Below are 10,637 nucleotides of genomic sequence, written 5' to 3'. Positions count from 1 at the left end.
TGACGACTTCAGAAAATATTTTCCGAGCTAAATATTTAACTTATTCCATAGTAAGGAAATATGAACTTTGTGCAATGGGCTAGATCAGCTATATTTATTGACAGGAAAATCACAAACGAAAACAATGAAATCTTTACAGCCAAACACCCGCTCTACACTTGTCTGACTCCATTGGAAAATATCAGCAGATTGAAAGCCAAATTTATCAGGCTCAAAAGCCACACAGGCCTTTCTGGCTGGGGGAAAAAAAAAGCGTGCAAGCACTGATTTGTATACTACTGAAAGCAGTTGGGAAAAAAAAAAAAAAGGGAACTTTTCATATGGCTCAGGCTTGGTAGCTTTAGGAGATACTCATCAGTACCTTGCATTCTAAGTCCCTAGAAAGAACTTTGAAGGATCTCTTGCATTTACATGCAAAGAAATCAAACCCTCAAAACCAAGTTATACCACACAAGAACTTTCCAGATTCAACAGCTGCTCATTACTCCTATTTCTGTGTGGTTACCTCCCTTTTTCTTTCATAATGGATTGAACATGTTTTTCGAAAAGAACTGATAAATTTGTTTCAGAGTTCTTCTCAAATATTATGAAAAATTCTAAGAACCAAATAATTCCACTACCTATAAAAGAACAATGCTTCAAATTCTTGTTTAATGAAAATGTGTGTATATCTGTCTATCTCTATCTCAGCAAACATTTATACAGCTCCAGCTCTCTTCTCTTTGCTGCCATTATTGTCTGAATTAGTATAAAAACAGTCCTTGAAATTCAAGGATTACCAATACTTTGAGCAGACTTCTTCCCAAAGTTTTTCACAGCTACTGAAACAAAACAAACATCCCAAATTATTTTTAATGCTGCTGGCCTATGGTCTTTTTCTTTACTAATCAGAATGGATTATTAAAAAAGAAGACAGACACAGCTTGTTCCAACTAAAGGAAACCTACAGAAATTATATTCTCAAGATATCACTGTATTAATATGGTCTGAGAACAAGACATGCCTGTTCAGCCATGCCTTGGTTTCATTGTGTCTCATTAAAGTAAGCAACCACTAAGATATCTTGGCATTCATGATACTGTTGTCTACAAAAAAAACCCCAACAACAACAACAGAAAAAGTGCTAAAACATGCCTAAAGCAAAGGACAGAGCAAAGCTGACTGGGCCAGGAGCCAGCATTCAGCACTGTGTACCAAGTGTACTAATGCAAGACTTCGAGGATCACTCTCTTGGCACACGTGACATTGCTTTCTACCATTATGCAACGTACTGAATTCTTCTTCTGAGCAAGAGGCACAGGACCTCCCACAGTCAGGAACTACCACCTCCCATAGGTAGGACTCCTACATAGCGCTCTCCTTTTTTCTTCCAAAAAAATATCGAGATGAGCATTAGGGTAAAAATCTAGAATTCTACCCTGTCTTAACTCCTGAGCATCCTTGAGCAAGCAGTGACCTACTAACAGAGTTTTCTTGAAAATTTAGATACAAGAGACTAAATCTCTCCAAAGCTGTACTGGCACAGAGGGTTAAAATTAACTCCATGCTGGCTACATGATGAGGTCTTTTGCTTGTACCAACTTCAACACTTGGTGGAGCTTTACTCAAGCTACTGCCTACACCCTAAATTTCCAGAACATGCACCTCACCAAAACACATGAATAATTGTCTGCTAGAGTATCTAAATTAAAATAATTGCCTGAAATGTCATCCCACTACCCACTGACTACAGATAAGAATGTAAGGAGACACATTTCTTCTACACGAAGATTAGCAAATTCTGGGAGTATGGTTTCAAGAAGATAAAGCCATCTCATGGCTGCCTTCACTTTTAGTGAGTTTTGGGTTTGGGTTTTTTTGTCTGTTTTGTTTTCTGTGGGTGGTTTGTTGGGGGTTTTTTGTTTGTTTCTTTGTGAGGTTTTTTTGTTTGTTTTAGGGTTTTTTTAAGGTTGGGTAATGAGCTAATTCCACTTATCAGACAACAGGAGGAAGCCCGGAGGCTTCAAAAAGGGTGGTGTAGATTGCAGGCATGAACAAGGAAAGAGAGATACCTACCTTTTCAGAAGCTATGAACCATTAACTCAACTCAGTCAAGAAGATCAGCTTCCTGAACTGGTCATTACACAATTGCAGGACCACTTTTACTAGTACAAGAAAAACAGTGGAAACAAGGGAAACCAGACACAACCACAGCAGCCCCTATTTAAGCCAGCTCAAATTACTGTGTAAGTGCATCCCTGTCTCTTCACATCTGCAGTATATATTAATTTGTATGCTATAGAGACAAAGTAAAAAAATTCAGACTCTTACAAATGCTAGCAACCAATTTTAAAGTCAGCATTCATCATTGGTTCTGTAACAACTGAGAGTGCCTTCTCTCCCTTCCAGTTATCAGTTATGATAATTAATATAAACTAATTTTCCACTTGTCCAAATCTTATTTCACTTAGAGATCAATGTTGATGCAATGTTTAGGTTTAAAAAGGAAACACACAATAGGACAAGTTTAAAAGCTAGAATTTAAAGATGTATAAGCCTTTAACTCTTAAAAACTGTCTCTGCTTTTCCCAGCACATACATTCAGATTGCAGGCACAAATGCTTTGAAAAAAGTTACTAAGATATATCTGCATTTCTGCTCACCCTCTCTTGAAGAAGTTCCACAACTTGTTGTATACAATCATTCACATCACAGGAATCAGTTTTCAGCACAAGCTCTGGTGCTTCCGGTTTTTCATACTCAGAATCAATCCCAGTAAAACCTACAGAACATGAGACAAAAATCTTAAGCGAGTTTTTCCAAAAGATGACTCCATTTTAACATTGTTTACAGAAAGTTTTCTAGATATAAACCAACACAACAGGCAAGAGCACAGAGTTTTAGCTTCCTTAATACAAGATTTCTTAGGGAAATCAACAGGTTTTTTCTTTATCAGACCATCTGCTAATCGGGAGGGCACAAATAGAAAAACTCGTGGGTTGAGATAAAAATTTAATAATTGAAATAAAACAAAGTAGAACAGTAGTAATAATAATGATAACAACAACAATAATAGAACATACAAAGCAGGTGATGCACAATGCAACTGCTCACCACCTGCTGACGGACGCCCAGCCTGTCCCAAGCCGCGAGAGCCCCCTCGCTTCCCGGACCATGCCTCCTAGTTTATATACTGAGCATGATGTCACATGGTATAGAATACCCCATTGGCTAGCTGGGTCAACCACCCTGGTTATGTTTTCCCCTGCCCCCCGCCAGCTTCCCATGCACCTGGCAAAGCATGGGAGGCTGAAAAGTCCCCAGTGCAAGCAACAACCAGAACATCAATGGGCCATCAACGTTCCTCTCATACCAAACGCAAACCACAGCAGACCCCAGCTACTAGAAAGAAAGTTAACTCTATCCCAGCCGAAACCAGGACACTACTACATGACTGCATCAAACCAGCATCTGCAACACATACATAGCACATTTTTGTTGGGGAAGTTATTTGATTTATACTGTGAATAAAGAAAGGAGCACTGGCAGAAGAACTGTGCAGATCAACCCAGGGTTAGTCATCCATCAGCTGTCCTTCATTATTAGCTGTGATTGTTGCGGTTTTTTTTTTTAACACAAAGCCTGATGTTGAACAACCAGTATATATGTAAATTTACACTCATGCCACCAAGAAGTACTCTGAAGAGTAAGGAATTCCAACATTTGTTACATTAGTTTAGCTAATATACCCATCTTAAGATAGCTGTTAATGTAAGGTAGACGTGTGTGTTTATTATATTTATAATAACTACTGTCACAGACTGTACAAGCTACCAGTGACATTTGTTCTGGCCTACTTAGGTAGCAATCTGCTTTGAAACAGAGGAGATTCTGACTAACCATGCATAAACATGAAGGAAAAATCAAGCCCAAAGGCAAAGCATGTAAGCACTACAAGTCAGATCTGCAGCAGAAATATCAGCTGGGCTACTGAACAGCAATTGAACACCTGCATCCTCTACAATTGCAAATGCAAACGTTACAACTTGAGTTTTTCACTTCAGACTTAAATACTCTCAAACTCAGTAGCTTAATTCCCCATCTAATTGCTGCAGTACCCCATGTGATAAAGAAAGGCTGGTATCTGTTCCAAAAATTGTATACTTTATAAGTATCTGATTACTGGAGGAGTGGGAATAGCAGGCAAAGTGTCCCATTACCATTGCCAGAGAAAAAGAAGGTAACAGTTGCTGACATTCCTTGTGAACAGGCAAGTTCATTTACAAACTTCATTCATCCTTCATATATCAGATAGGTCATAAGATACAGCCACTGTTAGACCCACTTGTAGATTACTCAGGCACTGTATACCTCACTACCACTTCTAAAGTAACACAATTCCATTATGGGGCTTGTAAAAGTTCAGCACAAATAGGGATTCTGTACAGAACTATATCTTTGTATCGTGCTATCTTAAACCATCTTGCTTTGATTCTGAGCAAACCTTAGTTCAGCCTTATTTATTCCTGGTTTCACATGATATAAGTGGTAGTACTAGAAGTATCAAGCAACCAGTCATGTGGAATGTCTTAGATTTCTTGAATTTTATATCACTGTTGATTAATGGTGAGTTCATCATTATAGCATCTGCAAACTCAGCCCCTGAAAGTGATTACTTTAAAAACTGCTTTGTCTCTTAATACAGGTAAAAAGTACTATCATCAACCTCTGCAAACTGTAATATAACACAGAACAAAGAAGCACTTGAAACAATACTTGCAATGAGCGATCACATATTTAAGCTTTTTTTATTGCAGGCTGTACTTAAATCTTGACCTGAGGCTGGGGATAGGAAATAATTTTCATGGGCACTAGCATAGAACCCTATTTTCAAAATAAAAGTTAGTCTCTTCAGAAGTGTTCTTAATGGTCTTTACAGAAAGATGGTGATCATGCTTTACTTTTTGGAAGAAGTTAGTAACTCTTATTAATGCAATTCTTTATAGACTTTAGAGAGAATCAGGCTCTTTTTTAACTAGTCAATGGACACACAAAGGAGATAGACTAATCCTCAATCATAAGAGCTTGCAACAGAAACCACGTAATCTGCTCAAGGTTTTTCCATGTAAGGATAGCCAGTTTTGCCCTTTTACTGTCCTATGCATTTAACTACTCAGTTGCATGAGCTAGAAGTCGATCTTAATTTTCTGCTCGGTCCTGTCCCCAGTCCATGCTGCTTTTAGGGGTGGTTACACTCACAGACTTGAGCACATCCACATATGTAGAGTCAAATTACATCAATGTTTCACTTATGTAGAAAGGATGTGACGACACCTAGGTTCACCTTTAATTTCTCCAGCCCTGGCTTTCTTATAGAGTCCTTTAACATCTCTCTGCTCACAGACATGCAATGGAGCATCCACAAATACTTCAAAAAAAGGCAAACTTGCCCCTTCATGAATTCGTCTGGCATTATTACGATCCTGAAAGAAAACAGAAAAAAACCCTAAAAGATTGCATCCACATATTGTTATTGTCTTTCTTCTTTCAAAGTTCATTTTAAAGAAGCTGATGGTAAAATGTAAACAAGTTTTCAAAGTTTGAAAAAAGAAACATGATTTGATCAACTGATGCCCTGCAAACTACAGTTCTTCACATAGTAAAAGCTGACAGGAAGATCTGAGATATTTTACATTAACCTGATTTATAAAGAAAAAAAAAACAACAAACCCAGGTATAGAGTGCAGAATTTTCTATACCTGCCCCTATCTTGAATTACATCCCCAATAGTTATATCTGCCTTGCCCACTAAAGTCAGAGGAGGTATTACCTGCTGTTCCTGATATGAACACCCTTCTCTCCAGAACACCAGATTTCTCTACATTCGTTAATCTGACAAAACTTGTATACTCCAAATATTATTTTATTTGTATGGCTTGCCAAGCATTGAAACAATTGCTGAATTTCATTTAGAGAACAAAAAACTTTCAAAAAATCCACTAAAACAATCTCTTACTAAATGTGGTTATTTTTCCTCATATCTAAAGACTTCTGTTTTACTGCAGGATCTTCAGTTCCCCAAATTATCAGAACAACTGTTTGTACCACTATAACTGAAGAAATAACACCTTCTCATGCTGTAAAACATCTGAGCTACAGCCCCTGGGTCATTCTTCAAGATACTTGGTGTTCACACATCCTTTTTGTTCCTCCCATCCATGTTCTCACACACAGACGAAAAAAGTCTTCACAAAACAATGTGAACATGGATTTAGGTTAAATTTCAGTATTATCTAATGTCATGCTGTGTACACAGCATGAAATAAAGTAAAAAGAACTACAGGCAATTAAACGTTTTTCCCTTAAGTCACTTGGTAAAATACAGCTCACGCTATTCGTTCACTGAAGGAAAAGTTGTTTTTAAAAACAATTTAACTGAGTCTTCAGGTTAAGTGTATACCTAGTCTTCATATTTATAAAGTACTGGAATCTACAAGATACTGTAATTTTAAGACTCTTTCTTGGAGTATCATTGGGATTCGTTCCTAATATTAGATTAATAATTCTGCCAAATAGACTGAAGGACAGTTCCAGTTATAGGATTAATGTAAACTTTTTTTATATTTAAGATTAATGTTTCTGAAATTTGAGTAATCATCTTTAGAAAGCACAAATGTCAAAAAAACAAGCAAGCATTTGATTCTGGTTAAGTTCAGTGAGGGATTCCTATAACTAACATTCTGAGTGACATTCTACACTTTACCTAGAGGGTTTTCACATTTACCTGAGTATAAGGAGAGATGAAACTAGTAATGCACACCAAACCAGCATCTGCAAACAGTTTAGCAACCTCAGCAATACGACGGACATTTTCTTCTCTATCTTCTGGTGTGAAACCCAGATTCTTATTAAGGCCTTGGCGAATGTTGTCACCATCCAATGTGTAGCATGGAATGCCATGGCATACTAAATACTCCTCCAGTGCCATGCTCACTGTAGTCTTCCCAGCACCAGACAGACCTAGAATATTCAATAGTAATATAAATGTATATTATAAGCATAGAAAAAAGTTAGGGCAAATTGTAGCACATGTACCACTGCTAGTATGAAGAACCCAAAGTGACAGACATCAGCAGCAATGCCTTTCAGAGATGCTTACCTGCAATATAAGCCAAGTGCCTTTTACACAGACAATAGGTATAGGGAGAGTAAGGCACTAAGTTAAGTGTGCAATTAGAAGCAGATGAAAGACTTTGGCCTTGAGAGCCGTTGCCACTTATAGAGGTGGTGCACATTCCCCAGTGCTGCTGCTGGCAGTCGTTACTATCTGAGCAAACTAAATTCAGAAACCCAACACAGAGTTAAGATGTTACGTTTACAGCAGAAGAGGAAGATCTCACACTGAAGTAAATTTCAGTCAACAAAAGAAATGGGATCAGACCAAATCACACTCTGTTCTTACTGCTCACAGAATAACAGCACTGAATTAGACACCACAGACACAATAAAACTCACTCACTCAAGACTCACTCACAGCAGTCATGCTCCACTAACCAGACTGTATTAACAACAAGCAAAGACAATTTTAATACTAAACTTTGGTCCAATTCAGAATCTTCGGCAACAAACCTTTAAACAATTGAGAAGTCTTGCTGGCACTAAAAAGTCTACTGTTTGCTTTAAGTTGGAAATGTACTTAAGTAATTTTTCAGACTAGATTTCAGGAGCTTATCTGGAGCACATGCTTCAGCTTATGCAGAGCAATCAATTCCTAAATGGGACACAAAGTCAAATCTTCGTAAGATGACATTAATCATCTGAATAAGGGGAAGAAAAGAAAAGAAAAAAAAAGAAAAAAGGGTAATGGTAGTCTAAAAAAATAGCACTAGTGGGTGAAGAAAAATGTTTTGATCTTTATTAGTGGTGGTTAAGATTTATTCTAGCTTTCAGAGAAAGAAGCAAAAAATCACACAGAACAGCAGTTTGGCATTATTTCTAACACCTTTACAGCAAAGGCTGGTGATCGTGCTAAGAAGCATGTTCTAAGAAAACACAAAGTGCAAAGGAAACCTTGACACCTGCAATAGTTTAGGGTAATTTAAAGAAGAGGAGTCATTGCATTGGTTCCTCCTTCACTCAATTTAAGATCCAGAGCAGTCTACTGAAAACATAAGAATATGTGTATCCCAGGACAAGCCCTACATAAGAACTTAAGCCAACACCTCTCTCAAGAAAAGCCCCGACATCCATCTCACAGATTTCAGTATGGTTTGGCTCATACTCAAAACTCTCAAAAAAATTGCAGAGTTGTGAATAATGACCTATCATCAGCTATAAAAGTTATCTACATTTTCTTGGACAACTCAAGTTTTTTGTGTCAATGCTTACCTGTCTACTTTGAAAAGAGCAACAGCTATACATGATGAAGCTGAATGTTATGACTTAGGCCAGAACCAGCTTCCAAAAGGAGAGGTCCTGCTCTCTCGCCCTCCCCTCTCTCCACTCACACCATCCTACCCCTATTAATCCACCACCTTTGGTGCCCGTTAGCCAACTCAGTTTGCTAATTTTTTTTTTTTTCTCCTTTTTCTTTTTTTCCCTTTTTTGTCCGTGTGGGGAGGCTGTGTTAAATTCACTGATGATTTAGCAAGTTGAATCAGCTCAAGGTTGAGCTGGGCAAACACTGCAGCTTGTGCAAGGCAAGAGAAGGAAAGCAAGGCTGGAAAGAAAAGTGTCTTCTTTTGGCAGCACTTAAGTACACCCCCACCCTAGAAAATAAGCATGGCAGTCCAAATCAAGATTTCAGCAACTTCATCATTTACTTCTCGTTGATGCAGTCTTTGACTTGAAATTTTTGTCCCCACACCTAGCTTGCTATTCATTCAAAGGCTCTAGCTTTTTACACATCATTTGGTCTCCAACATGTAATGCAATGCGAAAGTTAAGGTTATATAATAATGAATTTTAAAAACCGCTTTTGAGCTTACAAGTCTTTAAAATAACTTACACTCTCAAAATTGCATATTATTTTACACTTGAAAGTAATGCTTTTCCATATTTTTGATACATTCCTCAGGGGTTTTTTTATTAGGACCCTTTGATTTGACAGCACAAGACATTCATTAGAATTTAGCTCTCAAATAAATCTCAGCTTAAAAATGAAGTGATCTCTGAAATAACTTTCCATACACTCCCACCCCATGAATGCTCATGAGGTGAGAGAATCTTGGAGGGAGTATACCACCATTTCAGCTTTTATTCTAAAACCTAGCAGAGTTTTGAAGATTCATGTTTGCACAGTTCTAGAATGGGCAGTATTGCTTACTTCAATACCTACAGTCCATTTCACTCCCTAACGTTAGTGCTCAAATATCTTCAGTAACCTAGCTTCCCCAACACACTCTTCTTAATACCTTACAGCCTTCCTACTTTTCTGCATTCTACCACCACCCTTCTTCCTCCTGAAAAAAAAGGAAATCGGGCATTAAGATTACATTTGTTTAAAAAGAATGACGACTGGAAAATGTTGCCATGTAGATAACTGAGAAAACATTTTTATCATGACATTTTTCAAAAGGATATTAATGAATTACCAGGAGAAACACAAAGGCAGCCTACCAGATCATTCGAGCATTGAGAGACGGGCTGGAGCTATGTGACAGAAATAGGGAGAGAAAGGGCTCCATTCTTTTACCAAAGTAATACATGACAGCAAGCTACTGTATAAAATCTGTTTGGAATGGCTCTCAGCAATTTGTTATCAACTACTGCTTTACCTTTCACACATGTTCATTAACACTAGTGGAAACAAACTTTACTTAGTGTAGTAAGTTTCTCTAATACTCTGTGAAGATCTTTTGTATTGCAATACAACAGTGCTCTAAATGGTTTACAAACTAATTAAATAACACATTTTGTTATATTTATTTTTTATTTTCAGCTTTAACTGAAAAAAAACTCCAAAGGAAATATGTTAAAGCTTCCAGGAACTTTGAAAGACAGAACAAAAAAATCCCCTCACAGTTATGAAACAAGGCTGTCTTCCAGAATTTACTTACCCCCTCTTTTTACAATCAAAACAATTCAGTGAAAAAAACCATGGTGCTGATTTCAAAAATAACTCCCAGTATGCATCTCAACATGCAATTGCTGTCCAAAGGCAGGTTTACGTTGAAATGTTATTTAAACCCAAGGAGACAAGAACATTGCAAAGAGAAGAGACCTTTACAGAAAAGATTCAGAAACGTAGACTCTAAAAAAAAAAAAAGTTAGGTTTCATTTGTCCGTAGGTAAAATGGACAGTAAGAAGAGCCAGAATTGGTTAAAACACAAAAAAAACCCCCATGCACTCCAAAACTCAATGGGAATTAAGCAGCAGACAGTGTGAAATAAACAATGCTCCTAGAGCACTGAACAAAATACATTCTCAAGTTACTATCTGTCCCAGAGCAATTTCTTGCTAGTCTACCTAAAAATAATAATAAAATTGCATCAAGGTCTTAGATTCCACAAACATTCAACTTTGCATGAAAAAAAGGAGCTACAGCTAAGTAGCTTTTCAGAAGAGTAACTGAAACAAAAGGATCCTCAGAAATCCGTGACTGTACCTGTTAACCAGACCGTGCATCCACGAAAACCACTTCTTGTTCCTACCACTT

At 37.5% G+C, this 10,637-nt stretch overlaps 1 protein-coding gene across 1 annotated transcript in view; it reads right to left on the bottom strand.

Annotated features, from left to right (window-relative positions):
• The window catches only part of PAPSS1 (3'-phosphoadenosine 5'-phosphosulfate synthase 1), a 40,323-nt gene that overhangs the window by 29,629 nt on the left and 57 nt on the right, over window positions 1-10,637 (bottom strand). The window contains exons 1-4 of the mRNA XM_009575571.1: window positions 10,587-10,637; window positions 6,764-6,999; window positions 5,324-5,462; window positions 2,643-2,761 (exon numbers count right to left, since the gene is read on the bottom strand). The exon at window positions 10,587-10,637 is cut by the window's right edge and continues 57 nt beyond it. Coding sequence (XP_009573866.1) covers window positions 2,643-2,761; window positions 5,324-5,462; window positions 6,764-6,999; window positions 10,587-10,637 — 545 coding nt within the window. The remainder of the gene's footprint in view (window positions 1-2,642; window positions 2,762-5,323; window positions 5,463-6,763; window positions 7,000-10,586) is intronic.

Source organism: Fulmarus glacialis, unplaced genomic scaffold (genome assembly GCF_000690835.1).
Source record: "Fulmarus glacialis isolate BGI_N327 unplaced genomic scaffold, ASM69083v1 scaffold5964, whole genome shotgun sequence".
Lineage (NCBI taxonomy): Eukaryota > Metazoa > Chordata > Aves > Procellariiformes > Procellariidae > Fulmarus > Fulmarus glacialis.
The sequence above is the reverse complement of the archived record's forward strand: the minus strand, read 5'-3'. Positions and strand labels throughout refer to the sequence as shown.